This window comes from Amborella trichopoda, chromosome 2 (assembly GCF_054954075.1).
Source record: "Amborella trichopoda isolate Santa Cruz 75 chromosome 2, AtrichopodaSantaCruz75HAP2 v2.0, whole genome shotgun sequence".
Lineage (NCBI taxonomy): Eukaryota > Viridiplantae > Streptophyta > Magnoliopsida > Amborellales > Amborellaceae > Amborella > Amborella trichopoda.
Genome location: NC_142337.1, coordinates 3,587,816 through 3,602,054, shown reverse-complemented (window position 1 = coordinate 3,602,054; position 14,239 = coordinate 3,587,816). Strand labels below are relative to the sequence as shown.

Sequence of the window (14,239 nt, the reverse complement as noted above, 5' to 3'; positions counted from 1 at the left end):
ATGACCACAATAAAAAGTAGGCTGCTCTTTCCAAAATATCGACTAGAAAATATTGTTTTAGCATAGAAACTTCCTGAAATTAATTATCTTGATCTTGTAAATATGGAATTAAAAAAAGAATTTCAAGCCTTGAAAATATTGTATATTGAGAACATATAATTTGGCCCTTTATTTTCTAAGTGTTTATAGATTAGTTTGGTTGCATTAAATTTTCTAATCGAGGGGTGAAAATAAATTTTCGAACCATCATAGACGTTTCTGCGGCTGAAACAGCATTTTCCCATGGCGGGCGGCCTTATTTTTAATATAATATACATACCTTTAATAATAAGGCCAAATTAGATCCCAAAATTTGGTGACGAGATCTGAAAAAACCCTCAAAAAAAAAACAAAAAAGAAAAACAAAAATCCCATCATTATATTGGAACCATCCAATTTTTGGAAGGAATGATCTAGATACTTAAGAGCTCAAAATTCAAACGTTTTTCTTTTGAAAATTATCATCTAATTAGATGGATCTCAAAATTATATATATATATATATATATATATATATATATATATATAAATATATGAGGAATTATCATATAGGACCTTCCTCTACTCATGTATGTAGGATCCCAAAAGATCACCATTAAAGTTGGTATGGATCTTTAGAAAAGTTATCACATGAGTGTGAGACTTGACTTTTCTATAGATCCGTGTCAAATTTAATGGTGATCATTTGAGGTTCTACACACATGGATAGGGCAGGGTCCTATAGGATCATTTCTCTCTCTCTCTATATATATATATATATATATATATATATATATATATATACACATATATATATATATAACTCATGAATAAACCTTGTCTAAGATGAATAAATGTAGGAATTGTCTACAAAGAGACCAGTTATCCTTTGTATAAATAAGTTACAACTATTTTCACTCATTAGATATCAAATTGGATGGCTTGCAGTGAGTGACGAAGTCCGATTTTTTTTTTTTAGAATTTTGTAGCTAATCAATGACACTCTTAGAATTAGCTATTCTGAAGTACCTTTTTTTTTGTCTAACATATGAATTATTCTAATGTTCGATGATGAATTATTTTTAAGATAAAAAATTTCTTTTTTTTTTTTTATGTCTAAAATTTAAAAGTCAAGAGGATGGATTTGAGGGTTTTCCGGCATAAAAACAACCTTCAATAGTGGGGATTTTACATGTACCATACTCATTGAGACCTTATATAAACTTTTTCCTTAAACAAAGTACCGAAGGTTCCTTTGTCAATTGGGTATAGTGGGGATTTTACATGTACCATACTCATTGAGACCTTATATAACCTTTTTCCTTAAACAAAGTACTGAAGGTTCCTTTGTCAATTGGGTGGATAAAAAAGTCCAAGGTTCATTTGGCTTATTTTCTCATAAAATATCAAACTCACTCTCTCTCTATATATATATATATATTTCACTTCAACCAAAGAGCTTTGGTCGCTTTCTCCCCCTCTTTGAACACTTACTGTTTGGAATTTTGCAGCCGTCCATTATCGAATGCTCTTATTCGGGTAAAAGGCCCAAACAACCTATTAAACAACTTCTATAAATGCACATTAATACCAAAAATGTCTTTTTAAATTTTTAAAACGAGTGCCCCTCAATAGCCAGAATGACATTGACGCCCCCTACATCTTACTAGGGGAATTTGTTGAGATATATTTAACTTATCAATTATTTAAAGTTTTATTCATTTTCAACTCGTCTAACTCATGTCATATGTATTTTAAAGGATTTTTATAAATTAAATGAAAAATACAAATAAAATGTTAAAAAGTTAAATAACATTACACCCAAGTGACACATTTGAAAGTATAACACCTTAAGACTTATTAATTATCATTTTTCTAAACTCAAATTATTTGAAGAGCAAAAATTTGCTCCTTCCTTCAAAGGCCACATTCAGAAAATTTTTAGGCCAACTTGGACTTGCTCGAGTCGAACTGATAAGCGAGTTGGGCAATTCTCTCTTGAAAAACTCCATAATCATTAGTTCTCTCAATTTTTTCATGTAATTTATACTTTCTTATTAAAAGCTACCCAGTCTAACTCTGACTCTTCTGAATAGGCTAGGGGGACTTAATCTTAGTGAGTTGGAACTCATGTCTATAACTTCTATTAAAATCAAAATTCTTAGGTGGATTGGAAAATTTCATATTAAAAACTATCTCCCTATTAACTATTTTGTCATAGTTAAAATGTAGAGATGGTTAGGGCTCATCAGTAATATTTTGAAAAGATAGGGGCCGCATTTAAGAAATGATTGGGCCTCTTTCCTAATATCTTGAAAAGAATAGGGGTGTTTAACTTCTCTCTCTACAAACTCATTTAACTCTGCATTCTGCAAGTGCTTCCGGGTCCTCAATCGCAGAAAAAGAAAGAGGAGAAAATGAGAATACTTAAACAATCAATTTACAGATTTCATTGCTCATTTCCATGAAGATTCAATACCCCTACACCCCTACCTAGAGAGAGAGAGAGTTCTAGTCTGATGAAGAGGTACAGAAATGGAGAAATCTGGGATTTTGAGGTAGAAATGCCGTTAACTCCCGATGGGTCTGAGGTTATATTGGGGCTCGATGGAGGAACGACCTCCACTGTGTGTATTTGCATGGCCATGCCCTATTTCAATGAAGTGCCAGACCCTTTGCCTGTTCTTGCAAGAGCAGTTGCAGGTTGCTCCAACCACAACAGCGTTGGAGGTACACTGCAATTCACCATGAACCCATCTTTCTCATTTCTTGTTTTCTGTCTTTGATGGTTTGTTATAGAGAGAAAGAGAGATAGTTGATTTGAATGTTTGACTTGACACTTGCATTTTGTGGTTGATAGATGATTTTGTTTGGTAAATGAGAGAGAGAGAGAGAGAGATGATTTGAATGATAGATACTTCTATTTTGTGGTGGATAGAAGATTTTTTTTTGGTGAATTGGAAATTATGTCAGTTATTTAATTTGGCATGTCCCTAGAGAAATGTGTGGCTTGGTATAGTTGGGTATTTATATTGGCAATGCTTGTTGAAATAGAGTGATTTTCGTTCATACATTTTTTTATCTCTTGCTATAATTAATGAAATTGGAATAGAAGCATGTTTAATTGTCGTATTTGTTTTCTTGCAGAGAATTGGAATTGGATTTTTTTATCTGTTGCTATAATTAATGAAATTGGTATAGAAGCATGTTTAATTTGCAGTATTTGTTTTCTTGCAGAGAATTGGAATTGGATAGGGTGACAGAATTTCTTTTTATGGCTATTTTTATGATAATCAAGGTTGAAATTTTTTTGAGTAATTTTCCAGTAGGTATCTTCATTTTAAAGTGTTGAGCTTTTTAAAGGTTTATCTTCTTCACTGGGAAAATAGGCAACAAACCCTTGGGTATTATGTTCCCTTACTAAGCTCAAATTATTCACCAAACTTTCATATGGTTTCCTTTTCTCTGTTGGAATTTCAGAGCTCAGTATCACCCATGCAATGAAATGATCTTAGCCATATCGTCTCAATGAAATTAGGCGACTAAGTGTTGTGTATTCTCTTCCCTTAATGGGCTTAAATTATGATATCATAATTTCGTATTGTATTTTTTTTTCTTTTGGGAATTTAGAGCTCTTCATTAAGGTTACAGCATAGATGCAACTAGCTGATGGTATGTGCATGGCACGTTGGTATAGTTTGAATGAAAAGTGTCTTTGAAGATATCCAAATTCAATAAAAAATAATCTTATTTGTTTAATTATTGAGTCTGTCAATATTTTTTCTGGTAGCTTTTTTTCAAATATTTATTATAATTATTCACTTTTAAGTTAATTTTAATTTTATATTTAATTTAATTTCTTGAATTTAATTTTTTTAATTCTTTTCAAATATCGACATTCATTGTGTTGAGATAAGTGTTGTTGTTTTGATAACTGATAGGAACTACTTTGTCAGGAATGCCTATTTAACTGAAATGTTCATGGCTTTTAGAGAGGGAGTTTATTGCACTCACTGGATATTTAAAATGGTTGATTTAATTGGAAATCTTATTTTAGTGGGAATTCTTGTCTTAGAGTTTAGTGAGTGAAAGAGTGATTTTAGAAAACTTGTGTCGTTGCATGCCAGTTTAGTAACTTCCTCCAGTATGTTGCTCTGCAATGGCCTGAAGATCGTTGGTTACTCGTTGTTTGTTGTGGTAACTGATTGACAGTTCAAAATATTGACTTAGAGAAACTTTGTTTGCTAAAAGAACATCCTTGTTTGAATGTTGTTGTTCGTTGTTGTATTGCTTCATCACAAAATTACACATCAAAAGAGGGGATTAAAAAACAAGAAAAACAAAAAAAGAATTAAGGTAAAAGGGATGTTTTTGGGCACACTGGAAAGGCTGTGGGAATTTCCTCCATTTGCTAGACCACAAAAAGACTCATGCTCAATAATAGATATAACTCTTGAGATTTGCTCAAGGCACAGGTGGTCAGGGTGGCAAGTACCACAACATGATGTCTTGTTCCATTCACACCAGGGCACAAGTTATCATTAAAAAAAGGAAAAAAAATCCAGATTTATGAAGGCAACTCTCTTACTCCATGACGCTAGGATTTTTTAAACAAAGTTTCTGAGCTTTTCCGAGCATAGGTATCTCTAGAGATGCTTTACTTGTGTCTTTGCTTACTACCCTTGTTTGTGCTATTATAAATACAAGGCAGGAACCCATTTATGTCATGATTACTGTAATTATTCTCATATCAGTCTCTAATTATATAGCTCATCTCTGTTTTTTGTTTAGAGTTTGAAACTATACTATGATCCAATGGACTATGAAAAAACCCTTATTTTGAGCTAGATGATGATTGGTCTATTTCCCACTCTACTTCTTTGTCTACCTATAATAGTTGCAATTTGATGTATACAGCTTCTATAAATTTATGGTAATTATCACAAAGAAAAAGTGTGCTTTCCTATTGATCAAGAAAGAAACACTTAATGGTATTATTCACATTCTTCCCTAATTTATCATGTCACATTCTGCAGAAACTGCAGCCAGAGAAACACTGGAAAAGGTTATGGCAGAAGCCCTTTTTAAATCTGGGTCCAATCGCTCTGCAGTCCAAGCCGTTTGTTTAGCTGTATCTGGAGTCAACCATCCAACAGATGAGCAACGCATATTGAACTGGCTTAGGTTTGTTGGTGACTTTTTCTCTTCCATAGAAGTAAAACAGTTCAGGGGTGTGAAACTGATTGTTATGAGTTTGTCAATCAGTGGGCATTATCTTCTAGGTTGTGAGTTCTGGTTTGAACTCAATTGGTTTCTATGTATTTGTACTTGAAGTTCCATTTGGTGGACATATCTATACTAACTTTTGTCATTTGGTGGATAAACTTTGATAAATGTCTTTCTGCTTATGCTTATTTTTCAAAGATAGTTATTAACATCAATAGTATTGTTTTTAAGATATATACTCTATTAGTCCAAAGTTCAAATCATTATTATAAGACTTCGACTTGACCTAGCCATATGGCTGGTTGACTTGGGACCCAGAATTGGTGTGCCTCATCTAATTAAAAACACAACCAAGAAGAAACTTGAGAAAATACCTTAGAGGATGACCAGACCTTGGGTGTATGGGTTCTAGATAGCTGTGTTTGCGTTCATATGTGTATGTTTTGGCCCCTTTGAAAACCCGAACAATGCAGACTTGGCTACGCTTTGAAGATTTGGTGAAGTCTCATGAGATTCATTAAAGTCTCCTAAATTTTCCTTGGGTGTACGTGTTTCACGATGATGTGACTCAGGACTAGTCTGAGCCAAGATGATAAATCTTGAGTCAAAAACTGAATTTTAATCCATTGAGTTCTGGTCATCTTAAGTTTATCGTTTCCAAGTTCCCTTCTTGATATGCATCATCTGTTTTCGAGTTTGAAGCAGGGTTTGGTTTAACACTATATATACACGCATTCACACTAGCTTTTGTTTTTTAACACAATCAACATAATTTGGCAAGGATTTTGGTTAGAACTTGCTCATTATGCAACTTACAAGTTTATAATTCAAACTATATTTGCTTGTAGATGCACAGTCTGTTGGAATTGCGAAGTTATATATTGGGATGGGAAGTACCTTAAAGGAATATCAATGAATATCAATGGGACAGTTTACTGCAAGGCCCATTAATCTGAGAAAGTTATCAGCATATATCTGATATCTTTAATGATCTTTTAAGCTTTTTTATTCATGAATAAGAACATTGTATGTCTCTATTATATGATAAATTATTGTAGCTTCTTGATTGCAGAGACATCTTTCCAAGTCATGTCAAGCTATATGTCCAAAATGATGCTGTGGCAGCTCTGGCAAGTGGAACAATGGGAAAGCTCCATGGATGTGTTTTAATTGCTGGTACAGGAACCATTGCTTATGGGTTCACAGAAGATGGAAGACAAGCTCGAGCTGCTGGTGCAGGGCCTGTTCTGGGTGATTGGGGAAGGTAAGCATATTCATCCTAGAATGCTAAGATGAGTTGTCGTAAGTTTATTAGAAGTTCAATATCTGCCCCATACATGGGAATGGGGAGTGGCTGAGTTCAGCTGATAAACTAAAGTTTCGAGTCCTGGACTACATTAAACCGGTAAAACAATAATCACAGATTGCAATCCTTTCAGTGTTTTCCAGTAGGTGTAGTTCTTCGGATCTGTACTTCTCTAGGCAGTGTTATGAAGACCTGACCAGTCACTGAACTAGTGACGCTACCAGTCTGATCCAAACCTATCAGACTGTCTGGTTCACTGGGTTAGACAGGTTTGGAAATATATAAAAAAACTAAAAAATTTAGTCAAAATGGTCTGAACCGGCCCGGATCGGGACCCCTGAACCAACCTGTTGGAGTACCAGTTCATCGGTTCCCAGTCTGAACTGACTGTCCTGTCCAATCTTGATTGCATTTGCTGTAGTTTAATTGGAATAAATGCTTTATGACTCTTTAAATTACATGCACCTGGTCCTATACCCCATCCCATCCATAGTTACACCCAAATATGTGCATTCATCAACTAGAAAGCAAAAATAAATCATCTAGGTTAAATTAGCTTATTTGTGCACAAGGTGCTTAAACAGAAATGACACTGAAGACAAGAGGTCCTAAGCTCAGCTAGAATCCCAACTGGCAATCTAGATAATCCCAACTGGCAATCTAGATAACCCAACTGGTTCAGATAATTATATATTTTTTCTTTTTTTTTTTGAGAATGACATTCAGATAATTAATCAAAGGAATGATAATAAGTTCCGAAAGAGATCGTACTATTGTAGAACACATTTGAGCTTCATTCCAAGAACAGTTGTTTTTAAAGGAGCAACAAGTTGCACTTCTCAAGAAATGTGTGTGTGTGTATGTGTGAACAAATGTTTGTGTTAAGGCCTTAAAGGCAGTTGTTCTCACTTCCACAATTTATGCAACTGATGCATTACCAAGGTAAACTTAGTTGATGTCAACAAATAGGTGGAGTAAATTTTGTACCTCTGATTGGCTCTTGGGGGACTGGGAGATCTGTTGATATTTTTATATGTGATATGATATTTACCCGTTGTCTATGGTTCAAGGTCTTATTTCTTTCTTTCTTTAGATAAATATATATTCTCAGATTGTTATTTAAGAGATCAGATTCATCGTGATACATCTATTGTGCAGTGGTTATGGGATTGCTGCTCAAGCATTAACAGCAGTAGTAAAGGCTCATGATGGTCGAGGGCCTCAAACAATGCTTACTTCTAGCATCATACAAAAGCTTGGGCTTTCCTCACCAGATGAAGTCATCGGGTATTGTACTTTATATTGATAAGCTATTTTGTAAGACTTTTGGATAGTTGGCATTCTTACATTTATATCTGCCCTCCTTAATTAGCTGTGAGCTTTCAATTTTGTGATTATTTTTGTGATTATATTGACTGGGATTCTTTCTTATGGAAATGTGTATATTGTGACAATTATATCAGCACTTCCTTTGGGCCCTCATATATCTTGGACTATGATACATGGATGTTTCTGTTTCGATACTCAACCTGTGTCGAACACATATTGGCACTCAAACCAAAACAGATTCTTCTTGTTTGAAGACTTTTAATTGCACCTTTGATATAGACTTGATCATCTTCTTCGTTTTGAGTGACTCAATTTAACTTTGAAAATCTTATGGATTCAGCCAACTAAGGCATAAATGTTTCTTTTCGCTACTCATCATGAAACGGAATATTACTAAACAATGCTGGATTTCGTTGTCACTTTATAATATAGCCATGTCACTGAATGCTATTATCCATGGCATGAGGAATCCAGAACGCCTTGTACCTGTCTAGCTCATAAACAAGTCCAGATCATTATTTGGTTTTTGTTGATGCATATGAATATCAACTTACTATGGTTCTGTTTTATTCTTGATAATCAAGAAAGTTACCTTAGTAATTTGCAAACTAAAAGTCATTCAGCAGCTGTAATCTACTCAATGACTTCGACCCAACTTAGGCGGCTGATTATATCCTTTATCTGAGTGAGGGTTAGAAATTCAAATATAGATCTTTCTCAAAAAACGAAAAAATTTCAAATATAAATCTGTTTTACATTTTTCTTTGTCATATCAAAGGAATATGATTATGTTAGCATTGTTTTCTTTTAATGGGTTAGAATCCCATCCCCCTTAACTTCTTCTCCCTGGTAATTTTGGTTTTTCACTCTTTTAGGGCACGTTTGTTTTTCTAAAAGAAATCTTTCTAATTTTCTAAAAGTTCCGCGTTTGACACACAGTTTCGTCTAAAAGTTCAAAAAGTAATCTTCCAACAAAAGTTCCCATTCCTTTGTTAAAACGTGAAAGATTAAGTTCTTAGGGGGGAAGGGGGTTAGGAACTTAATCTTTCATAATGTTTTTGTTTATCACCATACACTATGCATAATATAAATACATAAAATTAGTATTATTAATATGATATAATATAATATAATATTACTATAACATGATATTATATAATATTTATAAAATATAATATAATTTTATGTTATATATTATATATTTATATTTATTTATTAATGTAATTTATATTATATAGTATATATATTGATTATATATTTTATGTACTATATAATATTAATATATATTAATATTATATTATATATTTATGATATTATGTAATGGAAAATGGTTTGATAGGGCTGCAGCCCTATCAAAGTAAGTGAAGCCTCACCCCATAACTCATCCAAAATTACAATTCAAGAATTGGAAAACCTTTGCCTTGATCATCTCGACTTGAACACTGTGGTTGTGAAAAAAATTAGGATTTCGAGCTCTAAAATAGTTTATATTGTAACAAATTATCTAGACCGTCTGTTTCGCCTTAAAAATAAGTGTTCACAGATCCGTAAGATCTGTACCATTTTTTTAGTTTCAAATTTTATTGTGGGTGTTGGAAATTAATTTTAGAGCCATCATGGAGATTTCTTTCGTCGAAAGTGCTTTCCGGACGAGGATTTAAGGTGAGGCTTTATTTTGTTTTCATAAAGCCTAGGCCTTATAGAAACCTCTTCCTTATATAATATATATTTATTGAAAAATGCTGAGATTAGCCCACTAGCTCATATGAACATATGAGTTCATATGAGCCCAATGGCCCAAATGAATCTGGGCCGATCTGATGGTCATGACCACACTTCGTATTTTAATATTAATTTTAATTTTTTTTCCAAAAATTCAAATAACTAGATATTTTAGGCATGTGTTCTTCAAAAATAGGATAATCTAATAAAAATATCAAAAAAATAATTTACAAGAAATAAATTGACCAAAATACCCCTGAAAAGTTTTAGGGGTACTTTGATCAATTTATTACGAATTATTTTTTCAATATTTTTATAAGGTGCGCCTTGATGAGAAGAATGGACGCCTAAAATTTCAAGTTATTTGAATTTGTAAAAAAAAAAATTAAAATTCAAACACAAAATGAGGTTGTGACCATCAAATCAGCCCAGATTCAATCTGGGCCGTTGGGCACATATGTTCTTATGAGCTAGTGGGCTAATCTCAGCATTTTCCATATTTATTATGTCATATATATATTGGTGTTTATTATATTATATATAATATTATATTACTATATTATATATTAATGTATAAATATCTTATATTATATTATAGAGAAATGATCCTATAGGACCCTCCCCACCCATGTGTGTAAGACCCCAAAGGTTCACCATTAAATTTGGCACGGATCTATAGAAAAGTCAAGTCCCACACTCATGTGATAATTTTTCTAGAGATCTGTGCCAACTTTAATGGTGATTCTTTTGGGGTCCTACACACATGGGTGGGGGAGGGTCCTATAGGATCTTTACTCTATATTATATATAATATATATTTATTATAGGAAAAATTTTATATAGAGCCTAGCTCTAAACAATCAAATTAGAGCCTACCACAAAAATTGCAATAGAAGAGGTTGTTTTGATGGCCAAATATCCTCAAATTGATCATCAAGATGCATAGACATGAGAAAAAAATAGATTTCAAGTTCAAGAAATAGTGCATATTGTAGTACATTTTTGGACCATCAATTTTCAAGTTTTCATAGATCTAACCCTATTTTTGAAGCTTTAAATTTTATAATTAAAGATGAAAATATATTTTAAAGCTATCGCAAAGATGTCCAATATTGAAACCACATTTCTCGACTTTATTTGAAGGTGGGTTCTAATTTGATTGTTTAGAGCCTCGGCTATATACAAACCACACTGTTTATTATATTAAATATATCTTATATAGAATATTTATATTATAATATTATCTAATATATAAATATCTTATATTATACTATATATTATAAATAATGTATTTATTATATTAAATATATATTATGTATAATATATATAATATCAATGTCTTTTACTATACTCTATATGATATATATTTATTATATTATATATAAGGGAATGGATTTTGTCAGCCCATAGGCTAATAGCTACAGTGTCAGCTGAATTTGGGCTGATGTGACGGTTACGACCTCATTTTGTATTTGAATTTTCAGTTTTTTTCTACAAATCAAAATCATTTGAAATTGTAGGGGTTCATTCTTCTCATCTAGGTGCACCCAATAAAAATATAAAAAAAAAATCACAAAATAGAAATTGACCAAAATCCCCCCGAAAAGTTTTGGGGGTATTTTGGTTAATTGATATTTTACAAATTATTATTTTTTTATATTTTTATTAGATTATCCTATTTTTGAAGAATAGACACTCTAAATTTCAAATGATTTGGATTTGTATAAAAAAATGAAAATTAAAATATGAAATGAGGTCGTGACCATTGGATTGAGCCTAAATTCAATCTGGGCTGTTGGCTGACATTGTAACTATCAGCCCATAAGCTGATAGGATCCTTTCCCTATATATAGTATATAAATATCATATATTATATTATAATAAATATTATATTATATGTTATATATAATACAAATATACATTAATAAAATACATTATATTATATTGTCAATATATATATGTTATCAAATATAGTACCCATAACTTATTTAAACCTTCTAAAGCAAAACATTCAACTTTCCAGAAGATATCTTTCAAAAAAAACAAATGTGCCCTTAAGTAAAGGCAAAGAGACGCATTAGAAAAACTTTTGGTCTATGCTAGCTTAAGTTTTTCCACCCCGTTTTGTCATTATGGAGGCTTTTGGTCTACAATGGCATTAAGAAACTCTTGGCCATGCAATCTTTAGAAAACTAAGAGGATTGGAAAGGTCATGGGATTTTTGGAATTTGTTAGATTTGTTGAAGTTATTTTATCATTGTCAAAGCTTTTTCCCAACTAATTGGCTACACAAATCCTAGTTCGTCATTCAGCTCTAGTAAGGGTCATACCCTCAGTGAGGCCATAAGTCCCATATTTTTTTATTACTTTCAACCATGTCTTTTTGGGCCTACCCCTTGCCTTTTCTGAGGCTCCCACTTGAAATAACTCGCACCTCCTAGCGGGTGTTGTACTAGATGTGCGCCATACATGGCCTGCCCACCTAAACCTACTCTCTCTCTTTTTATCGCTATTGGTGCCACACCTAAAATTTTTTAAATATATTCATTTTGAACTCTATCCCTTCTTGTCTTGTCACTCATCCATCTCAACGTCCTCATCTATGCTACACTCATTCTATGATTATATTATTTTTTGACTGTCCAACATTCTGCCGTATAGAATAAAGCTGATATCACATCTGTCCTATAGAACTTGCCCTTCAGCTTCATTGGTACGCGGTGATAACATAAAATTCGGATTACACATCTCCACTTCGTCCACCCAGCTCTAATTGTATTTGCTGAAGTTACTTGATTCCTGCAAATTATGGATTCCATAAGATGGATGAATGAGCTTTTTTATTACTAAATATAGCATATCTGTATTCTGGATTTTCATCAGAGTCTTGGTGATTTCTTGATAATCATTGGCATTTTGGTAGGTCTATGTGCCTCTCATTGTTGGTTTTAATACCATGGTGATGGTATATCAGCCAGATTAATTGCTTGTTTAGTTGCCTATACTTCACCTCTTCCGTACATTCATACTTGCTCCTAAGATTAATTGCTGCTTCCTGATTTCCTTTGTGTTCTATTATTTGGAGATAGGTGGACATATGCAGATCCTTCTTGGGCTCGTATTGCTGCCCTTGTTCCGGTGGTTGTGTCCTGTGCAGAAGCCGGTGATGAGGTTGCAAATAGAATTTTACAGGATTCTGTGCAGGAGTTGGCTGCTAGTGTTAAGGCTGTTGTCCAAAGACTTGGTTTGAGCAGTGAAGGTAAAGCATCACGAACTAAAACCATTCATTGACTGGTAAACAATGGACATAGTATACTAGAATTCACATAGTATACTAGAATTCAATGGACCGTGGAAATCACATTCCTTTGGGGTTAAGTAGCCAGTGATGGAGGGAGGGTGAGACCCATGTGAACAGAACAAGACAAATCGGGGTTCCACACACTATTTTCATCCATGATTTCATTGGACAGTGATTATTCCAAGAGACTGTTATATTCCTTCATTGGATTATAGTTTCCCTACTCTAAAAAATGCCCTGCTAATCAAAATCGTTCAACAATGAACTGCCATATTACTTGCGCAGATAACCATTGTTAGCCATTGATCTAGATTGTGACTTCTGTTTTGCTGTATGTGTGGTGAGTATGCATTTAAATCACTGTTGGCTGTATGGCGCGATCAATCACTTGATGCGAATCTGGACCATAACCAAATAAATGCTTTTCTTTATCGAGTGCCTGAAGTAGAAATATTAGATCTGGCTTTTGCAGGTGTATTTGAAGTTCTGGTGTGGTATTTGTTTGGCAGATGGGAGGGATTCTTTTCCACTTGTTATGGTCGGGGGTGTTCTTGAGGCTAATAAGGGATGGGATATTGGGAAAGAAGTCATAAACTGCATCTCCAAGGACTTTCCAGGTGCTCGTCCAATTCGCCCCAAGGTTAGTAGTACCTTGGAACATTTGTTACTTCAGTTTTTCTGTTTTGTGTGATCGATTTGATCCATTCAAAGTTCCAAACTAGTGTTAGAGAGAGAGAGAGAGAGAGAGAGAGTTCTTATTCTTGCCTGACTGTCACACAGGTGGAGCCTGCAGTTGGAGCTGCAATGCTGGCATGGAATTTCCTTTTGAAAGAAACAAAAGGTAATGTCAAAAGCTGAGGGCCGCAAGCAACTCAGCTCTGCACTTTGGAAAGTCCATTTGATTGTACAGTTTGGTTGAGTTTTAATGATGTGGGAGAAAGGAATCCACCAAAAGCAATGGGGAAGGGGACAAAAAAAGAAAAAGGTGCAATGATTCTTTGCACTTTGTAAAGTCGGTATTTCCTAATCCAAGTTGGGTTTTCATTTTTTCTTCATTTCTTTGGCTTCCCTTTTTTTTTTTTTTTTGGTGTGTTGGTCTATTGCCTTTAATATTTTATTTTATTTTTAATCAACAATTGGCAGAAGGACATTCCTATCTGGTGCTTCTATAGGTTGGCAAGGCTGATTTCTTATCCAATTAATTGCATTGATGTCTCATGTAAGTTGAGCTTGCTTGGGAGTTTCTCTCTCCTTAAAAATGTGATAATAGTCCTGTACTACTAGGCAAATGAATGTTGGAGATGTAAGTTCAGTGTGAAACTGCTTCTTGGTTAGCTC

General features: G+C 33.6%; 1 protein-coding gene across 1 annotated transcript; it reads left to right on the top strand.

The window, feature by feature from the left end:
* The first annotated feature begins 2,400 nt into the window (after positions 1 to 2,400).
* Positions 2,401 to 14,239, top strand: LOC18435901 (Actin-like ATPase superfamily protein). Its single transcript, XM_006845934.4, has 7 exons — positions 2,401 to 2,747; positions 5,054 to 5,201; positions 6,316 to 6,507; positions 7,708 to 7,836; positions 12,690 to 12,859; positions 13,411 to 13,541; positions 13,682 to 14,239. Exons 1-7 carry the CDS (start codon positions 2,537 to 2,539, stop codon positions 13,757 to 13,759), a joined length of 1,059 nt encoding a protein of 352 aa, XP_006845997.2. The 5' UTR covers positions 2,401 to 2,536; the 3' UTR covers positions 13,760 to 14,239.

Coding starts and splice junctions, on each gene's coding strand:
- LOC18435901 (XM_006845934.4), top strand. CDS start 2,537: ATGAAGAGGTACAGAAATGGAGAAATCTGGGATTTTGAGGTAGAAATG. Junction 6,508..7,707: donor GTTCTGGGTGATTGGGGAAG/GTAAGCATATTC, acceptor TCTATTGTGCAG/TGGTTATGGGATTGCTGCTC. Junction 7,837..12,689: donor TCACCAGATGAAGTCATCGG/GTATTGTACTTT, acceptor ATTTGGAGATAG/GTGGACATATGCAGATCCTT.